Below are 21740 nucleotides of genomic sequence, written 5' to 3' on the forward strand. Positions count from 1 at the left end.
ATTTTAACTCATCACATTTAGTAGGCGTTTGGACATAAGAATTGTAAAATTCGAAAAAATGGTGAAAACAATTTTCAAGTGAAAATGGTATTTAAAATTTAGAGTTGTGTTTGGACATAAATTTCAGTTTGGGTTGTTTTTGAAGTTTTGTGAGTGATTTGAGTGAAAATTTTGAAAAATAGCTTTTTGGAGTTTTTTAAATTTTCGAAAATTTCCAAAATGCATCTTCAAGTGAAAATTGAAAATTTTATGAACAAACACTGATTTTAAAAAAAAATAATTTTTTTTTGGAAAAAATTTCCATCAAATTTTATGTCCAAACGGCTAGTTACGCTCTCAGGCAACTCGTTAAAGAAACCACTACGAGGCACAACAACAGCTAATGTCAGTGTAGACTTAGACTGCTATTTTCAGTATTTTGCAGTCTCCACCCACTCACCCATATAAGCACCACCAACTACGATACACACTCCATATTTGGGAAATAGAATAAATCTAATAAACCGAAAATGATCGATGACCAGTTATAACAGAATCAAATCTTCAAAAATATCGAAGCAACGATATAGAGCTTTTTACCACTTACCAGCTGAACAAATCAAAGAATATATCTCTTACAATGAATGCAAACACAATATACTTATAAAATTACCGCCTAAATTAAAAATTTAAGTCTTCATCTTTGTATACGGTTAAAATCGGGCCCACCCAATTTTACTATTTGACCGAGATCGGGAGGTTGCATCGAAGGATGGCCTCGTAACAGAACAGACTAAATCACGAGGATAAAGTACCGAGTTCAGAATCGAGGTACCAGTCGAGATCGAGGCTAGTAGCGATCGAAGTCAAATGAGACAAATATCGAGCAAGATCGAAGATAAAACAATAACAGAAAGGCGAGATATCCGTGACTGGTCGAGGATCATGGTGTAAATCTCGCAACGGATCAAACCAAAAACAGTTAATTGGCTATTCTTGAGATTTTCTTCTGTAATTAGAATTATACCATAAGTGGAATTCCTCCACTATTTAAAGGGGGTTCTAATCATTTGTAACACACATTGTTCACAGATATCAAAGAAATATAATTTTATTTCTCGTTTATACTATTGTTCATCAGCTTGTTATATTTTGATTGTTCTTACATCAACTAGTTCGAGAGTATCCAAACTCAAGGGGTGAATTCCATTCTAACACTAGTTTGCTTTACTTTATAGTTCATTTCTGTTATTAATCTTCATATTTATCAATTGGTATTAGGTGAAATCACGTGTCCTTAGAACCACATTATAAGTTTAATTATTATCCAATTTTAAGGGAAAACAGTTTGGCGCTCACAGTGGGGCCAAGGATAATAGTGATTGCTTAATACTGATTCTGATAACACATATTGCTTTACATTTGTTCTCGTAAGAATCTTTATTTTCAGGATAAACATGTCAAACTCACAAGCAGCGCCTACACATGGTGACAACGACCTCGGATTTCATGGGTAAAATGAAATATAGCCTCCCCAGGGATCGAGGTGCCTCAGGCTGACCTCGAGGGAGCACCAATTGCAAATCTCGTCGATGTCAGTTCACATGTCGCCCTAAATGCAAATTTTGGCGTTGATTCCGAAGGTAGCGTACGCAGGGAAGTTCGATCAGGGGGTTGAGGCACGCAGGGCGCAGAAGATGGTGGAGTTAGCCTCCAATTGATATTCAAAATTTTACAGGCTCAACAAGCCGTTATAGCATAACTACAAAATCAGCACCAAACACCGAGTAAATCGAACCAGAAGTCGTCCACAGGACCGAGCCTGTGCCGGAAAGGTCGAACGCCAATGAATTGGGGACTGACCCCGCCATTATGGAAATGCTCAAGGAGCTCACTAAACGGATTGAATCGGGAGAAAAGAACATCGAGGCAAATGACAAGAAAGTAGAGACATACAATTCTCGGGTTGACCAAATACCGGGGGCACCGCCGATTCTAAAGGGTATAGATTCAAAGACATTTGTATAGAAGACTTTCCCTCCAAGTGCGGCTCCGAAACCCATTCCGAAGAAATTCCAAATGCCAGAAATTCCTAAGTATAATGGGACCACCGACCCTAATGAGCATGTCACTTCTTATACATGCGCAATAAAAGGGAATACCTTGGAAGACGATGAGATTGAATCTGTTCTACTAAAGAAATTTGGAGAAACCTTGTCGAAAGGAGCAATGATATGGTACCACAATTTGCCGCTTAACTCCATCGATTCCTTTGCCATGCTTGCAGACAACTTCGTAAAGGCACATGCCGGAGCAATAAAGGTTGCGACTAGGAAGTCGGACCTCTTCAAGGTGAAACAAAAAGACAACGAAATGTTGAGGGAATTCGCATCTCGGTTTCAGATGGAACGCATGGAACTACCACCGGTCATAGACAATTGGGCTATTCAAGACTTTACTCAAGGTTTGAACGAACGAAGTTCGGTGACATCACGACAGCTAAAGCAGAATTTAATATCTAGCGGTAACCTAGGCCGATATACATAATCGGTACCAGTCAAAGATCAAGGTCGAGGATGATCAATTGGGGACCTCTTCCGGATCCGTTTATCCAAACAGGCCTGTCAGCAGAACTCAAAGGTATATCGACAGAGAACCCCGGTCGAACAGAGATCGGTACCAACCATACAACGCAGATCGAAGGAACAGCGGCCCAGGACGCAATCCCATCCGAAATGATCGAAGTAAAGATCGAGGACAGAGCTCTTGAGGGCTCATGAGTAAAAGTCGCTTCGATATACATGTTGATCCCACAAAAGCACCAAGATTATCAGAATACAACTTCAGCATCGACGCATCAGGTATTGTGTCAGCCATTATGAGAATCAAATATACTAGATGGCTCAGACCCCTACAAACCGATCCATCCAAAGAAACCCTAATCAAATATGCAAATACCATGGTACACATGGTCATAGAACCGAAGACTGCAGACAACTAAGGGAGGAGGTGGCCCGTCTATTCAATGAGGGTCACCTTCGAGAATTCTTGAGCGACTGAGCTAAGAACCATTTCACAGACAGGGATGCAAACAGGAAATACGAGCAGGAAGAACCACATCACGTGATTCACATGATCGTTGGTGGGGTCGATATTCCACAAGGGCCCGTGTTCAAACGCACTAAAGTATCAATCATCAGGGAAAAAATAACTCGAGACTATGTGCCAGAAGGCACTTTATCATTCAATGATTAGGAAGCAGAAGGGATCTCATAACCCCACAATGATGTTTTGGTAATCTCTATCCTTATGAATACAATTCAGGTTAAACATTTTTTAATTGATCCAGGAAGCTCGGCCATATTATTCGATCGAGGGTCGTGGAGAAGATCGGCCTACAAGATTAGATAGATCTGTATACGATTAAAATCGGGCCCACCTAATTTTACTATTTGACCGAGATCGGGAGGTTGCATCGAAGGAAGGCATCATAATGGAACAGACTAAATAATGAGGATAAGGTACCGAGTTCAGAATTGAGGTACCTGTCGAGATCGAGACTAGTAGCGATCGAAGCCAAATAAGACAGACATCGAGCAAGATCGAATATAGCACAATAATAGAAAGGCGAGATATCCGTGACTGGTCGAGATTCATGACATAAATCTCGGAACTGATCAAATAAAAAATGGTTAATTATCTAATCATGGGATTTCCTTTTGTAATTAGAATTATACCATAAGTGGAATTCCTATACTATTTAAAGGGGGGATCTAATAATTTGTAACACACATTATTAACAGATATCAAAGGAATATAATTCTCTTTCTCGTTTATACTATTGTTCATCAGCTTGTTATATTTTGATTGTTCTTACATCAACTAGGTCAAGGGTATCCAAACTCGAGGGTTGAGTTCCATTCTAACAATGGTTTGCTTTACTTTATAGTTCATTTATGTTATTAATCTTCATATTTATCAATTGGTATTAAGTGAAATCATGTATGCTTATAACCACATTATAAGTTTAATTATTATCCAATTTTAAGGGTAAACAGTCGGGGGATCGAAATCAACCCCGATAAGATCAAGGCAATCGAAGACATCACAGTCGTGGACAATGTTAAGGCCGTAAAAAGATTAAGAGAGCTCATAGCCGCCCTAGGCCGATTCATCTCGAGGTCTTCAGATAGAAGTCACAGGTTCTTCTCACTACTCAAAAAGAAGAACAATTTTGCATGGACCCCGGAATGCAAACAAGCATTGGAAGAATTAAAGCGGTAACTCTCGAGCCCGCCACTGCTTCATACTCCGAAAGCAGACGAGCACTCTACTTGTACTTAGCAGTCTCGAAAATCGTGGTAAGTGGGGTCATAGTTCGAGAAGAGAAAGGTACGCAATTTCCTGTTTACTATGTTAGTCGAACTTTAGGTGAGGCCGAGACCTGGTATCCACACTTAGAAAAATTAGCGCTTGCCCTAATAAGTGCCTCTAGGAAATTAAAACCATATTTTCAGTGTCACCCGATCTGTGTGGAGACTACTTATCCCCTTCGCAATATTTTGCATAAGCCCGAACTTTCGGGCCGATTGGCCAAATGGGCCGTCGAGATCAGTGGGTACGATATCGAGTATCGACCCCGAATGGCCATCAATTCGTGGCCGACATTAGGCCAGCCCTCGTACCCGAGTTTGAAAAGGAAATATTATTAAAGTCGGGTACATCATCGGAGGTGTGGACCCTCTTCACAGACGCCACTTTGAACGTGAAAGGATCCGGGCTAGGCATCGTTTTGAAGTCACCCACAGGTAATACAATTGGACAAGTTATCAAAGCTTCCAAGTTATCTAACAATGAGGCCGAGTATAAGGCCATGATTGCAGGTCTTGAGCTAGTTAAAGGTTTGGGATCGGAGGTCATCGAGGCCAAATGTGACTCCCTGCTTGTGGTAAACCAAGTCTATAGAACCTTTGAGGTTCGAGAAGATCAAATGAAGAGGTACTTGGACAAACTACAGGTGACTCTACATCGGTTTAAAGAATGGACCCTACAGCATGTGCCTCGAGAATAAAACAGCGAGGCCAATGCCCTTGCAAATTTGGGGTCATCAGTTGAAGACAACGAGATTAGCTTGGGGACTGTCGTACAACTTTCAAGGTCAGAAATCGAAGAAGACCACACCGAAATCAACTCCACAAGTCTGACCTGGGATTGGAGGAACAAATATATCGAGTACCTAAAGAACGGGAAGCTTCCATCGGATCCTAAGGAATTGAGGACTCTACGTACGAAGGCCGCACGATTCACATTGGCTGAAGATGGAACACTATATAGAAGGATGTTCGATGGACTATTGGCAATATATTTGGGACCAGGAGATACCGACTACGTCCTACGAGAAATCAACGAGGGCACTTGCGAAAATCATTCTGGTGCCGAATCATTGGTTCACAAAGTCTTCAGAGCAGGATACTATTGGGCCGATATAGAAAAGGATACAAAAGAGTTTGTTCGAAAGTGCGACAAATGTCAAAGGTATGCGCCGATGATTCACTAACCCGGAGAGCAACTCCACTCAGTCTTATCCCCATGGCCATTCATGAAATAGAGAATGGATATCGTCGTCCCTCTACCATCGGCCCCAGGTAAAGCTAAATTTATATTGTTTATGACTGACTATTTCTCTAAGTGGGTTGAAGCACAGGTTTTCGAGAAAATTAGAGAGAAAGAAGTCATAGACTTCATCTGGGACCACATTATATGCCAATTCAGGATGCCTGCCGAGATTGTATGCGACAATGGAAAGCAATTCATCGGCAGCAAAGTGACAAAGTTTCTCGAAGATCACAAAATAAAAAGGATCTTTTCGACGCCATATCATCCTAGTGGGAACGGACAGGCCGAATTGACAAACAAGATTATCATTCAAAATCTAAAGAAAATATTGAACGACGCTAAGGGAAAATGGAGAGAAATATTGCCCGAAGTCCTTTGGGCGTATCGAACAACGTCAAAATCCAGTACGGGGGCAACACCGTTCTCTTTAGTAAATCTAGCCGAAGCTCTGATCCCGATTGAAGTCGAGGAACCTAGCGTCAGGTTTCGATATGCAAAAGAAGAGTCAAATCACGAGACTATGAATACAAGCCTCGAATTTCTAGATAAAAATGGGAAGCCGCCCTCGTTCGAATGACAACACAGAAACAACGGATCGAAAGGTACTACAATCGAAGAGCCAATATTTGACACTTTAAAATCGGGGACTTGGTTCTGAGGAAGGTCACCCTCAATACTCGAGACCCAAACGAAGGAAAACTTGGCCCGAACTGGGAGGGACCGTATCAGGTCCTCAATATCATCGGAAAGGGATCCTACAAACTTGGCACGATGAACGGCAAACAGTTACCAAACAATTGGAACATATCACTCCTTAAACGATATTACTGCTAAGGTACGACCTTCTCTATTTTCGTTTATATTTTATGCTAACCATTTGCAGGTGTTTAATCGAAGACACCAAAGGATTCATCAAACACAAAGTCCTTAGGTCTGAAAGCACGTGTTGCACTCTTTTTACCTTAGACCGGTTTTTGTCCCAAATGGGTTTTTCCGGCAAGGTTTTTAACGAGGCAACCATTGTTTGTGCTAACTTAGAGCAATTCAACAGTATTCGAGGCTCCTTTACAATCAACCTCGAATACTGGGAGGCATCACCCTCGGATAATTACAAGGAAAATACTTCGTATCGACAGGGTCTCGATAGGAAAAGGACCAAACGGTCAAATGAACCATGTCCATATAGATTACTCGAGCCCTAATGACAAAACATGTACGCATGTATAATCTATTGAAAGAAGTATTTTTCCTTACCATATGTTCCATGCCTTAGAGAAATTTATACTTTACAATTTCATACTTATGATCTATTGTGAAACTGGCTTAAGGGCCGATCATAACTGAAGTTCAAACAATTTACCCTATACTCGGGGACTGCCATCCAAGAACTCGACATGATCGAATTACTAAACCTCAAAATCGTAAGACCTTAAAAAGGAAATCCTCGATTTTATAGGCCACGGCCACCCCACTCGGGGACTGACATTTCGAACGAGTTCGACGTATAGCAAGGAAACAAGTCTAAGGGTCAAATCCCAAACTAAAGGCTACGGCCAAATTAATACGGTTCGGAGACGTCCGAATTCCGTTATAAAACAGGCCTTCAAATATTCTCATAAACCGGTTAAAAAAGGCAACCCTCGGCTGAATTACTAACGGTCTCGATAATATCGACCTTCGAAAAACCCTAAGGGGTAGCGAATTAAACGAACTCCCGAAAAATTTTGTGCTAAGGCATAACAAAGCAAAGGATTTTGATAACACCAATCCTCGAAAATCCTAATGGGTACAAATTTTTCTCGTGCTAAGGCATGACAAATTTTTATGATTAATTTTTCAAGCCGAAAAAGGGGAAAAGCCATTCTTTTGAGGCCATATCGGCCTAATTCAAGAGCCTAAGGGCCATTCTATTTTTTGAATTCGAGAAATCGTCCTTACTCAACTAAAACCTAAGGGTCACTCTACTTCGAGTTCAAGCAAGTACTCATTCGATTTTAAAGACTACACTGGTCCGACTTCGGTCTAGTGTCCTAAAGTCCCAAACTTGTGAGCAAAAATCTCCATAAGGCATGAAGGCATGAATGAAATAGAATTTTCACGAGGCAGGAAATAGAATAAAGACAAGTCAAAGAGAAAAAAGATATTTTATCTATAAGAAAATATTTACAAGGACCGATCAGGGTCCCGCACAAAAAATCAAAAAAGAAAAAGTCTAAGATTCCTAATTTTCCTCAGGGGCAGCTTCTTCTCCATCGAGGTCCTCCCCATTCTCGGACCCGCTCTTGTTGCCATCATCATCGGAAGAGGCCAGCGCTCTAGCATCAGCTTCATGCTCTTTAGCCTTTATTGTCTCGTCGGTAATATCGAAACCTCGAGCTTGGATCTCCTCGAGGGTTTCTCTCCGTGATTGGCATTTGGCGAGTTCAGCAATCCAATTTGCTCGAGTTTGAGCAGTCTCGGCTGCCTCTCTCACTTAGACTTGAGCGGCTTCAGCATCGGCCCGGTAGACGGCCACGATCGCCTCCGCCTCGACCTTTGCCTTTTTGGTTTTAGATTTGGCCTTTGCAAGTTCGGAAGCCAACAGAGCCTCGAGCTCCTCTATTTACTTTTCTTGAGCTGAGCACTTCTCCTTCATGCCTTGAAGTTGATTTTCGACCAATGACAATTGGGCTCGAGCAACCTCGTTTTTAGCAGCAAAGCAGTCCATACTTTCTTTCCATCCCAAGGTCTCCGCCTTCATCATGTTGACCTCCTCGCGGAACTGCTCGATCCTCTCGACCTTCTGCTGCAGCTGTGAGATTGAAATGCTAGCCACTGTTCCTGAATCGAGCCTATCAGCTTTTATGATTTTCATTACCTGCTCGATCAGGTGGTCTGATCTTGTTGAGCCTTGGCCAACTCGGCTCGGGGGTCCTTGATCTCCTCTTCTTTTTTCCCACTGAGAAGTTTAAGGGCATTTCTCTCCTCCATGAGCCCTCGGAGGTCGGCCTCACATCGGCTCAGCTCTGCTCGGGACTTTAAAAATGCCTCCTGATGGAGCGCCAAAGCCTATACGGAAAAAAGAAAGGAAATTAGACAGAAAGAGAAGAAAAAACTAAGCATGATATCGACAAAGGGAGTTGAGACTCACCTAATTCAAGACTTGTTGAGCCTCATCGAAGAGACGTGATGCTACACTCAGGTCGGTAGCATCCTCGACCCCGATAAAGTAACCACGGAAGGGGTCCTCCCCTCCATGGGCCCCGTCTACTTCAGGAGTCCTCGTATCTTGGGCCTCCCGAATTGCCTCCTCAAAAAATGCAAGGAGAATCGGCGAGTCTCCAATATCTATTTCCCCAAGTGAGCCACTTGGGGCGTTCTCCTCGCTGCGAAGGACCTCGGAGCCGGCCCCTTCAGACATACCCGCCTTTTGCTCATCTCGGCGGGAGGCATCTTCGATCTTCAATGACTCGGGGACTTTGCCCGAGTCCTTTTCCAAGACCCTCTCGGCTCGAGGCGGAATCTCTTCAACCAGTTCCGAGCCATCCTCTCTTAGCCGTTGAATCACATCCGTATACAGGGCAACGGTGTCTTTCTTCGACTTACGAACCGGATTATTCTTAGGGTTTGGATCCTCGGAGGTTGAGGTCCTTTTCCTCTTCTTATCCTTTGCTGGTTTCGGAACCGGGGTCGAAGTCTCCTCCTCACCAGATGAGGGCCTCATGACCGCATCCTTGACCAGGCCTGTACAGGAGAAAATTGAATAAGTAGAAGAAGGGCATCTTAAACAAATCATCAAATACACAAAAAATGGGGTTACTATGATTCTTGGCCTCCCATCGGCCCTTTGATAAATAGCACCATGAGTGCTCGGCGTATGTAGAGGTCGAGGCCAGATTCCGAACCCAGCTCTCGAGGTTGGGAATCGCACAGGGCATCCAAGCGACCGCTACATCATGGAAAAAGACATCAATGAGAAAAAACAAAGGAACAAATAATACATGGAATCTAACAGTAAGACGGTACTTACGATTCATGTTCCATTTCTCAGGAAATGGCATATTCTCGGCTGGGATTAGGTCGAAAGTCCTCACTCGAACGAACCGGCCCATCCAGCCTCGATCCTTGTCCTTGTCTATGCTCGAGAATAGCACATTGGAGTTTTATTAACCCGCCTCGATAGAGGCCAGGGCAATACAATCTGGTAAGATGATCGAGGGTGAAAGGGAGCCCCTCGTCTTTGCTCACGAAGAATCAGAGCAGAATAACAATTGGCCAAAAAGAAGGATGGATATGGCCTAGGGTTATTTGATATTGATGGCAAAAATCAATGATGATGGGGTCGGGGGGGCAGTGTGAAAGGGTAAGTGTAAATACGTAGAAACCCTTCCCCATAGGTGTGGATGTCTTCTTCGGGGGTCGGGATCACCACCTCTTTGCCCTCCCAGTTGTAGTCTTTCTTTACCTGCATAAGGTATCCCTCAGTTATCGAGCATATATACCTCAACATTGGCTCGCATCGACCAGGAATCGACGAGACTTTATCGTTCTTGAAATCAGAGTTTAGCGTGCTAGCACGCACCCCCCCAGGAATGCATTCCTCAAGACGGGGTTCCACCGGCATTTTCCCGCCAGTCGGTTGAGAAGATGAAGCAGCTTCTTTTTTGTGGTACCGTTTTCGATGTTTTTGCCTTTTTTGTGTAAGTTTAAAGAAGAGGAAGATGATAAGACTTGGCGTTTGAGAAAGGATTAACAGCAAAACCTGAAGATTTGTAAAAGGGAAGAACTTAAGAGATGTAAAAGCTTTGGATATTAGAAGGAAGTGAAAGTAAAGTTTGAATCAATGAGGAAGGGGTCTATTTATTCGATTCACGGCGACGGTTCAAAGGCACTAGTGGACGACCACTAACTGGCATTCATTAATGACTTGGGAAACTGTAACGACGGGACGTTTCGGTCACTCTCGTCGCTTACGTCACGAGGATGACATCATGATAGGTCGAGGTATAAAATCGAAGGCTCAATTCATTTCTTGTCATTTCACTCCAAAAAATGCAGGGACTATCTGTATACGGTTAAAATCGGGCCTACCCGATTTTAGTATTTGACCGAGACTGGAAGGTTGCATCGAAGGACGGCCCCGTAATGGAATAGACTAAATTATGAGGATAAGGTACCAAGTTCAGAATTGAGGTACCTGTCGAGATCAAGACTAGTAGCGATCGAAGCCAAATGAGACAGACATCGAGCAAGATCGAATATAGCACAATAACAGAAAGGCGAGATATCCATGACTGGTCGAGGATCATGGCGTAAATCTCAGAACTGATAAAATCAGAAACGGTTAATTAGCTAATCATGGGATTTTCTTTTGTAATTAGAATTATACCATAAGTGGAATTCCTCTACTATTTAAAGGGGGTTCTAATAATTTATAACACACATTGTTCACAGATATCAAAGCAATATAATTCTCTTTCTTGTTTATACTATTGTTCATTAGCTTGTTATATTTTGAGTGTTCTTACATCAACCAGTTCGAGGGTATCCAAATTCGAGAGTTGCGTTCCATTCTAACACTGGTTTGCTTTACTTTATAGTTCATTTCTGTTATCAATGTTCATATTTATCAATTGGTATAAAGTGAAATCACGTGTCCTTAGAACCACATTATAAGTTTAATTGTTATTTAATTTTAAGGGTAAACAATCTTCATATACAAAAATCAGAAAATACAACGGTGCAAGTGAGCTAAGACTGCAATAGAGATGGATGAGGCTTGAGGAATTGAGATTTGCTAGCCTTGGATCAAAATTTGAGCTGAATAATCGGGGAATTTATCCGGGAAGCACTGTTAGGGCACACCGAAAGCAAAACATTTATGAAGGGAACTGATTTGGTTTTTTTTTTTTTTTTATATTTTGGGCCAAATTATATTTTTCAAAAGACTTTGGGGGTGAGTAAAATATACTTTTTCACTTTATTAATCCTAATTCTCCCTAAGAAGGGTTCACTTTGCAAAGAATTATAACTGAAGGGGTATTTCACCAATTGAGTTTGTAAAAAATGTTGATTACCCGAGAGACCCTAATTACTTAATTCTTATATCAGTACTAGAAAACTGGCAAAAAGCATCCAAAAAAATCAATCAAAGTCGGTCGGAATTGAACAAAAATCGACCGATTTCCGACCGTTTTCAATTCGTCAAAAATAATAATGGTCGCTAATGTGAGGCGACCGCAGAAGGTCAATATTTCCAACCGAAGTCGATCGGTAATTTTCAGCGCACTTTGACCAAATAATCTGACACAAAATAAATTTACCGGCCGAATTCGGTCGGTATTCTTGAAAATAATTTTTAATTTTTTTAAAATTAGCGATCGACTTCAGTCGGAATTTTAATTATTCATTTTTTTAAAACTCTTTATTTCCGGCGAACTCAGTCAGTAATATTAAAATATTTAAAATTTAGAATAAAAAAACGACCGAAGTTGGTCGGTATTATTAAAATATTTAAAATTTAAAATCAAAAATTCTGATCGAAATCGGTCGGTAAATTTAAATTTCTGGAAAATTCAATTAAACATTTCCAACCGACTTCGGTCGATAGGCAGTCGGTTTTCTGGGTAAGTTTTTGGCAGAATACAGCTTTTTTACAACTGCACTACCTGTCAACAACAAATCACCTATAATGGCAGCATTACATTGATGCCATTTGACCATTAACAACAATATCAACAATAATAACAACAATAACAACTATCAAAACTATATTAAGAACATTTATAGAGTTTCAAAATACCCAACAACAAAACGTTTCACAAGTTAAAAGTTCAAACATCATTCAATGAGTGTTTTGTTCTACATCATCTCCATCTCCATCTCCATCTCCACTACTAGAAACTTCATCGTCGGCATGGTTCAAAGGATCACGACGAGAAGGATTAGCATCTGGGGAAGACTCACGAGACCGGAGAATCGGGAATGCATCAGCTAGTTGACCTTGAAGGACATTAAATTGTTGGTCCCTCTTTTCTAGCTGAACCTGAAGGGTATCAAATTGTTTATCTCTTTTCTTCTCTAGCCTTTGTCTTTTCAAGCTCTGTTATCAGCTGTGCAATCTTCTTCTCCATAGCTGAGAGAGTCAACCTATCAATTGCCTCGCCGGAAGTCCCTATACCTTGCAATCCATCCCTGTAGCGCCAAAATGATCTCTCTGGAAGGCGGTATGCTATCCCCTTTTAGGATGTCATGACCCAAAATCTACCTAGTCGTGATGGAACATAACCCAACCCATCAGGTAAGCTAATAAGCAACTAACCAATTCCAATAATATTTAATAAGACAATTAAGTAAAAGAAATTATATGAATCTTATACATTTTCCAAGGATTAATAGCACAAATCATGAGCTTCTAAGATTAGAATATACAAAGCTGGTATGAAATAAATACAACATCTATTCGAAATGTACATAAACAGATTGTTATGAATCTAAGGCTACCATGAACAAGAGGCAGCTACGACCAGAACATATGTATATCTTCAAATCCAGCTCTCGTCGATCTCAGCAATGTCAGCAACCAACATCTGCACGCAAGGTGCAGAAGTGTAGTATGAGTACAACCGACCCCATGTACTCAATAAGTAACAAACCTAACCTTAGGTTGTAAGTAGTGACGAGATGGAACAAAGGTCGGGTCCAACACCAATAGCCAACAACAGTCCATAACAACGTAAAGCAAGTAATAAAAGAAGTAACTCAGAGATAGAATGCTCAACTTAATCATGATTTTTGAAAATAGTTCTGCCTTTCAAGTATATCAGTGAAAGCCCAAGTCGTTTACCGAAGTTGCCAAAGATATGAGTAAGTTTGAAAACATTAATTTTTTCCAAAAATCCTTTCAATAATAGATAAGATGTTCCATTTTTTTCTTTCTAGATAGCAAGTGTAAAATACATCTCTATGCCCATATGTCAACATGTGTGAGAAGTCATGAATGACGTGATATCATACAGCATGAGAAAAAATACATCTCTATGCCTGTATGTCATGTGTTCATGTCAATGTAATGTATCTCATAGATGAACTCATGTACTCACACTCTCAGAGTACTAAATATCACTGTCTCACACTTTTCACTCATCGTGCTCAATTACTCAGTACTGTATATGACCAATCTGGCCCAGGGAAGATCCATCCCGGCATATATACATTAGCTGACTATCAGTCACTCAGTACCGAGTAGGGCCAATCCAGCCCGTGGGGAAGATCCATCCCCAGGTATAAATTCTTCGGACAAGATCCATGTCTAGGGAAGATTTATCCCTCAATATAAATCAACCGCGCTCACTGGGGGTATGTGCAGACTTTGGAGGGTCTCCTTCAGCCCGAGCGCTATAATAAATTAGTATAACCAATGCGGTGTGCAGTCCGATCCCATAAATATCAATCATAGTCAGGCCCTCGGCCTCAGTCAGTCATCTCACGGGCTCACCATGTCAATGAAACTAGCCTGAAAACAATGATATGATGCATCAATAAATAACAACAGAGACTGAGATATGATGTGAAATGAATGAATATGACTGAGTACAAAATATCAATGAAATCAGTAAGATAACATCAAGAAACGACCATTATGGGTCCCAATAGTACCGGCATATAGCCTAGACATGATCTCTATTATGTTTAACAACTTAATTACTTTATCACATGATGAAAACACGGATATCAACAAGATAAGTCCACTATACAGTGCCATGGAATCAACTATGCCACAATTCTCATGGTGCACGCCCACACGCCCGTCACCTAGCATGTGCGTCACCTCAACACCAAACACATAGCACGTAATTCGGGGTTCTATACCCTCAGCACCAAGTTTAGAAATGTTACTTACCTCGAACAAGCCAAATCCAATACCGAGCAGGCCAAGCGATGCTCCAAAATGCCATCTCGCGCGTACCGACCTCCAGATGGCTCGAAACTAACCAAAAGAAACTCAAATACATCAATTAATGCCCAAGGAAATAATTCCAAATAATAAAGGTCGAATCCTAATCAAAAGCCCAAAATCGACCCAAAAGTCCAACCTGGGGCCGCGCCTCGGAACCCGATGAATCTTACAAAATTCAACAACCCATGCAATTACGAGTCCAACCATACTAGTTTCACTAAAATCTGAATCCGAGGTGACATTAAAAACTCAAAAACTCACTCTATGAAACTTTAGGCTAAAATCCCCAATCTTCCCTTTAAAGCGTATAATCCAATTACAAAAATGAAGATGAAATCACAAAATATAATCAAAATCGAGTGTAGAACACTTACCCCAATCCTTGTGATAAAATTTGCCTCCAAAATTGCCTAAATTCGAGTCTCACATCTCAAAAATATGATAAAAGAACCAAAACCTACAGGGGCGGACCCACATGGAGTCAAGAGGGTTCATATGAACCCACTTCGTCGAAAAATAATACTGTGTATGTAGGTATATTTTTTCTGTCTTCGAAAACGTAATGGTATAAAACTTATTTTGAACTCACTTTAAACAGGTAAATCGCCTAGCCTGCTGGTAAAGAGGGTTCAAATGTGTTCAAATTTTCCACATGGTCCTGAGTTCGAAACCAGTTAGTTGCATATGTCCTCTATTTTTGAGTTTTTTAATATATTTCTCTTTTCCCATAAAAACGACGTCATTTATGTTTTTTTAAAATATCCCCCAATTCTCCAAATCAGAAAACGATCAGAATCTCTAATCCCAAGCCCTTCAGTGCCTATCTCTCTCTCTCAATTTCAAAGAGAATCACTTCCATAGTCACCACTCACCTCCACTGTTACCCCCTGCCGAGAAAGTTATCTCCCTCAAAGACAAAGGGCTTCATCTTGGTATCTAACTAAAAGTTCAGGTGATCAATAACATAAGAACCAATTCTAGTTTTCTAATTTCTAGTATTTATTCCTCTTTTGCATAAAGATTTAATCTCAATAAATTTCCTTCACCTCTATATGCTTTCTTTTCTTTGTTGTAGTTCAATTTAAAAGAACATTGCTTCATAGTCATCTCCTCCAGTAGCCATAAGCCACTGCCGCTTCTCGAATCTCGTTGGGACTTGGGTCGCCTCTCTCCGTCTCTCGCCGTCAGCCCGTCAATTGTCACTATCAGGTTTCTCACTTGCTTATATTGCAGATTTTTGTAATTTATGATTTGGAAAAAAATTCAGATTGTTTTAATGGGTTTTGGCTGAGAAACTCAATTTCAATTTGAGATATACCGTTTTAAATGTTTTTTTAATATAATTTTTAATATTAATAGAAAATGGGGAAAGGTGAGAAATTGAGAGTAATAAACTTGCTTATATTGAGAAGTTAAGTACCTTTTCTATTTAATTATAGAAAATCTCATATTTTTGTTGTTGGTTTTGAGTGAGAAATTCTTTTTCAGTTTGAATATATGTATACGTACACATGATATTTTTTGGGGTGTGTGTACTTTTCATATGGTCATATGGAATAGAAATCAGTAATGTTTCCTTGATGAAGTCAAGGACATTTTCCTTGGCTCATTGTTGAATCAACAGATTTCCCTTTATAAAATGATATTTAGCATGCAATAGTATTTTCTAGGACTGAAGTTCCAAAATCTAGGAAGATCACCTTTGTTGTTATCTATGAATGAAAGTTTCATTGCAATAGTTCTGTAATCTGATGAGTGATCGTTACTTGGGTTGTCTTCGACCACGTTATTTCTTCTAGTTTAAATTTAAGGTTAAACATATACAAAGTTATTCTTCTAATTCTAATTCTAATTTGGTAATTTAGTTTGTGTTAAAATGAAGAGATTTTACCCTTCAGTATCTTCCTAAGTTGCCACAACAAAGTTCATCATCTCCAATTGCTACTCCCGTGGAACAAAATTTGAACCAATTAGAAAAGTAACCTCAATCCTCTAAAAGACAAAGACAAGGAATATATCTTGATTCTTTACCGGCTGATCCAAAGGAGAGAATACCCATTAGAGATTATCATCCAAATGAGCGTGATGAGATTAGAAGAGAATATCTCCGAAGAGGTCCTTACCAACCCCGATATCATAAGTTTCCTCAAAGAGATTTTTCGGGCTTAAAGCGTTGTTTCAATCCTAAATGGTTTGATGAATATCATAATTGGTTGGAGTACAGTGTGATAGAAGATGCAACTTATTGTTTGTGTTGTTACTTGTTTCAAGATGAAGACATTCATCAAGGTCAAGGCGATGTATTTTCAAGTTTAGGATTTAAGAGTTGGCAAAAAAAAAAGAGATTCGATATTCATGTTGGTAAGTCGAGCAGTATTCATAATGATACAAAAAGGAAATGTGAAGATCTATTAAAACAAAAATAGTCAATTCAAACTTCATTTGATAGGCAATCCAGTCAAACCAAGCTCGAATACAAAATTCGCTTGAAGGCTTTAATTGAGGATGTGAGACTCCTATTGAATCAAGGATTGACATTCCGTGGACATCGTGAAGATGAATTATCATTAAACAAGGGTAACTTCTTTGAGATTCTTTAATGGTATGCAGAGAGGTGCGATAAAATCCGTAATCTTGTGTTGAAAAAGGCTCTAAAGAATGATCAGTTGACCTCTCATAAAATTCAAAAAGACGTTATCATTGCATGTAAAATTGAAACAGTTAAAGCAATTATGGACGATCTAAATGGAGACTTTTTTGCATTGCTAGTTGATGAATCATGTGATGTATTACGCAAAGAGCAATTAACTATTATCTTGCGATATGTTAATAGATGTGGATCTGTGGTGGAGCATTTTATTGGGATCGTTCATGTTCGTAATACTAGTGCTTTATGTTTAAAGGAAGCAATTGTTGATTACCATGCTCAACATTCTTTGAGTTTATCTTATGTACGTGGACAGTGCTATGATGGAGCAAGCAACATGCAAGGGGATTTACGTGGCCTTAAAACTTTGATTCAACAAGAAAGTAAATCTGCTTATTCCATTCATTGTTTTGCACACCAATTTCAATTGACTCTTGTTGCGGTATCCAAAAAATGTCTTGAAGTGGGAGAACTTGTATTGTTGGTTTCTAATGTATTGAATATAGTGGGAGGTTCTTTTAAACGTATGGATGATCTTCGAGAATCTCAAGCAGAAAAAGTTCAAGAGGTATTAGACATGGGTGAACTTGAAACTAGTAGGGGTTTGAATCAAGAACTTGGTCTTGCCAGAGCTGCCGATACTCGTTGGGGTTCACACTACAAATCTTTTAAGAACTTTATTTCTATGTTTGGCTCAATTATTGATGTTCTTGATACTATCGTTGTTGATGCCCGAACTTTAGAAGAAAGAGCTAAGGCAAAGGGATATCTTAGCACTTGTCAAACATTTGAGGTTGCTTTCATGTTGCACCTAATGAGAGATGTTTTGGGGATCACAAATGAGCTTAATACATCCTTACAAAAAAAGGAGCAAGATATTGCAAATGCTATTCTACTTGTTGAAGTGGCAAAGAAACGGTTGCAAAAGCTAAGAGAAGAAGAATGTGATTCACTTATTGATAAGGTGTCTGCATTTTGTGTCAAGTATAATATTTTGATACCAAACTTTGATGACTTCTATGTTAACTCTGAAAGATCTCGACGTAAAGTTGCTGATTATACTATTTTACATCACTATCGTGCTGATATATTTTTTAAGATTATTGATTGGCAAGTTCAAGAACTCAATGCTCGTTTTAATGAGGTGACAACGAACTTGCTTGTTGGAATAGCTTGCTTAAATCCAGTTGATTCATTTTCCAGTTTTGACATAAACAAGTTTTGACATAAACAAGTTATTGATGATGGTGACAACGAACTTGCTTGATTAAGAATGAATTGCAAAATCGAATGGATGACATTCATGAGCGGTTGTTTGGTACCTTATGTAGAAAAAAAAATATTTAACACCATTTCTGATGAGACTATTATGAATACGTTTCAGGAAATGAAAACTCATAGAGGACAGTTGTAATAATATATTTTATTAATATATAGTTTTTGTTGACCTCTTTGTATATTTTCTTCTTTGCATTTTGAACCCGCTTGATAAAAATTCTGGGTCCGCCACTGAAAACCTAGATATATAGCTTCTGCCCACCATTTCTGCATATGCGGTCACATTGTCGCATTTACGACCTCCGCTTCTGCAGAAAATTCTCGCTTCTGCGAAGCCCTCTGAAGACCAGAATTCTGCACCTGTGGAGCTTTCCCCGCTTTTGCACACACGTAGGTGCGACAAACAACTCCCGCTTTTTCGCCACACGCCGCTTCTACGGCTAGCGTGATGCTTCTGCGGATGCGTAGATGCACCCTTACTTCCGCTTCTGCGGTCTTCCTCACCAGATCGCACCTCACTTCTGCGAATCCTATGTCGCTTCTGCGACCATCGCACCTACGCAACCCAGCCACAGGTGCAATCACACCAGATCTGCCACCAGCAACTTTAGCCAAAAATGATCCAAACAAATCTGAACCTCGTCCGAAACTCACCGAGCCCCTCGGAACCACGTCCGAACATACCAACAAGTCCCATAACATAATACGGACATACTCGAGGCCTCAAATCATGCATAACAACATCGAAACGGTGAATCGCACCTCAAATGGAACTTAATGAACTTTGAACTTTTTAACTTCCAAAACGCGTGCCGAAACATATCAAATCAGCCTGGAATGAACTCAAATTTTGCACACAAGTCCCAAATGACATAACGGATCTATTCAAATTCCCGGAACCACAATCCGAATTTGATATTCTCAAAGTCAACTCTCAGTCAAACTTATGAACTTTCCAAGCCTTCAAATTTTTAACTTTCGCTAATCAGTGCCAAATTCTTCTACGGACATCCAAATGTAAATCCGGGCACACGCCCGAGTCCAAAATCACCATCCGGACCTAACGGAACCATCAAAACTCAGTTCCGAGGTCAAATTCACAAAAGTCAAACTTGGTCAACTCTTCCAACTTAAAGCTTAAACCATAAAATTTATTCTTCCAAATCGATTCTGAATAACCTAAAAACCAAAACCGACGATTCACGTAAGTCATAATATATCATACGGAGCTAATAATACCCGTAAACTACCGAGCTAAGTGCAAATGCTCAAAATGACCGGTCGGGTCGTTACATAGGACCACCGACAACATCCAATCATATCTTATGCGCTTCTTCGTTTGAAATAGGACTTCGCTTGCCTTGCTCATTCTGTGGCAAGCTCTGAGTGTACTCCTCAACATTAGTCTTGAAGCGACCCTTTATTTAGAATATAGAAAACTATTAACTACTCCCTACGTTCCAATTTACGTGAACCTATTTTCTTTTTGGTCCGTTCCAAAAAGAATGACCCCTTTCTAAATTTTGAAATAATTTTGCTTAAACTTGCAATTCTACCCTTAATGAGAAGATTTTATAACCACACAAATACTCTGGGACCCTTTTTGACTTGTTTAGGACCACAAATTTCAAAAGTCTTTATTTTTTCTTAAACTTCGTGCCCAGTCAAACAGATTCACATAAATTAAAATGGAGGGAGTATATAATATTATAAATATTAATTTCAAGTTATAGTAGTTATGAAACTTACATATGTAGTCTCCACCCGGTCCTCGGCCCATCTACTTGGATTTGTCAGTGCTTTCTTCTTCCGAATGTGAGTCTCTATGAAGAGCTCATCATGAGTCATCTTCCTCCCATATTTTGTTTCTTACAAATATAATAAAACATGTTAACTAAATTAAAATATATAAATATAGTTCAATAAAAATAGATTTAAATATTTTAAGGAATTACCAGTAGTCTTCTCGTAGTCCCCATGCTCCTTGCACCCACACAGTGCAAGGAGCCACCCTTCTCAGATGCTCGGGCCTTCTTTCCCTGTTCACTCCTCTTCTCGAATTTCTCAGTGGTCCGCTGCCTTGATAGATCCTCTCATAAATGTGGTATAACCATGAAGGCTTCTTGCTCTTCTTCCGAGCAGAATAGAAAGAATCAGATAGTCTCTTACAGTATTTGAACTCAAAATTTGCAAGAATGGCACTGTTATTTCGGTCCTCCCAGGCACACTTAGTCTGCAAATGAAGTGTCTAACGTTAGATGAAAATATTGTTAATATAATACTTAAATAGATAAGAATTATTTTAAAACCTTAAATTGGTTGAAAATTTGCTCCACGAGCTCCGGTGGAAATTCACTCCAAGTCACATAGGGTGCATCATACAACCCGCCAAGTGCTTCGGTGATTTTTGTAGTCTGATGACTAGGTTCTGCAACATAGAAATTATATTAAATAAACAAGACTAGCTATTATAATTCAGCAAAAAAAAAAAGAAGTAATAAATAAATCTTACCCATTGCCCTCAGGCCTAATGATCATCTTATGATAACGATCATACCGCACTTCCTCTGGATCATCATCCTCCGATCATATTTGAAACGTGTGTAGAAGGGGAGGTGTCACGACCTAAAATCCCAAGTGTCGTGATGGCGCCTATCATGATACTAGGCAAGCTGACAACTCACACATACCAACATCTTGAAATTTAAATTATACGAAAATAAGCTTAAGTAAGTAAAAGTCTCATAAAACTTAATGAAAGCGTCACAACTCAATACAAAATATCCCAAAACTCGGGTGTCACAGAGTACATGAGCATCTATACAAATACATAGTCTGATACACTGTCTGAGAAAGGTAGAACAGTATAAACAAAACAAAAAAATAAAGGAGGAGAGTCAAGGTCTACGGACGCCAAGGCAGCTACCTCAAAATTCTCTAAACTAATACCCTCCAGAAATCAGCAACCCCCGTGCCCGGAAATACTTGGATCTGCACACGAAGTGTAGGGTGTAGTATGAGTACAACCAACTCAATAAATAACGAGTCCAACATTTGGACTGAAAGCAGTGATGAGTCCGAACAATACGGTCCAAATACATAATTAAACAGTACTGAAATTTACAGAACATATGACAGTAATATCTCAGAGAATCTCATAATTTGCAGGTATTAGTACGAGAATGTAGACATGCTTCCAGGTTTTATATCTAAACTCATAACAAATAAAATATGTCAAGTCTTAATGATATAAGGAATATGACATCGTTATATCTACATGCC

At 39.8% G+C, this 21740-nt stretch overlaps 1 protein-coding gene across 1 annotated transcript; it reads left to right on the forward strand.

Annotated features, from left to right (window-relative positions):
- The first annotated feature begins 17265 nt into the window (after positions 1-17265).
- LOC107799808 (uncharacterized) lies at positions 17266-18405 on the forward strand. Its single transcript, XM_016622954.2, has one exon. The coding sequence runs from the start codon at positions 17266-17268 to the stop codon at positions 18403-18405; it is 1140 nt and encodes a 379-aa protein (XP_016478440.2).
- Positions 18406-21740: the final 3335 nt, after the last annotated feature.

The sequence above is a fragment of the Nicotiana tabacum genome, chromosome 19 (genome assembly GCF_000715075.1).
Source record: "Nicotiana tabacum cultivar K326 chromosome 19, ASM71507v2, whole genome shotgun sequence".
Classification (NCBI taxonomy): Eukaryota; Viridiplantae; Streptophyta; class Magnoliopsida; order Solanales; family Solanaceae; genus Nicotiana; species Nicotiana tabacum.

What these genes read in the sequence shown, in the direction of transcription:
- LOC107799808 (XM_016622954.2), top strand. Translation starts at nt 17,266, where the DNA reads ATGGACGATCTAAATGGAGACTTTTTTGCATTGCTAGTTGATGAATCA.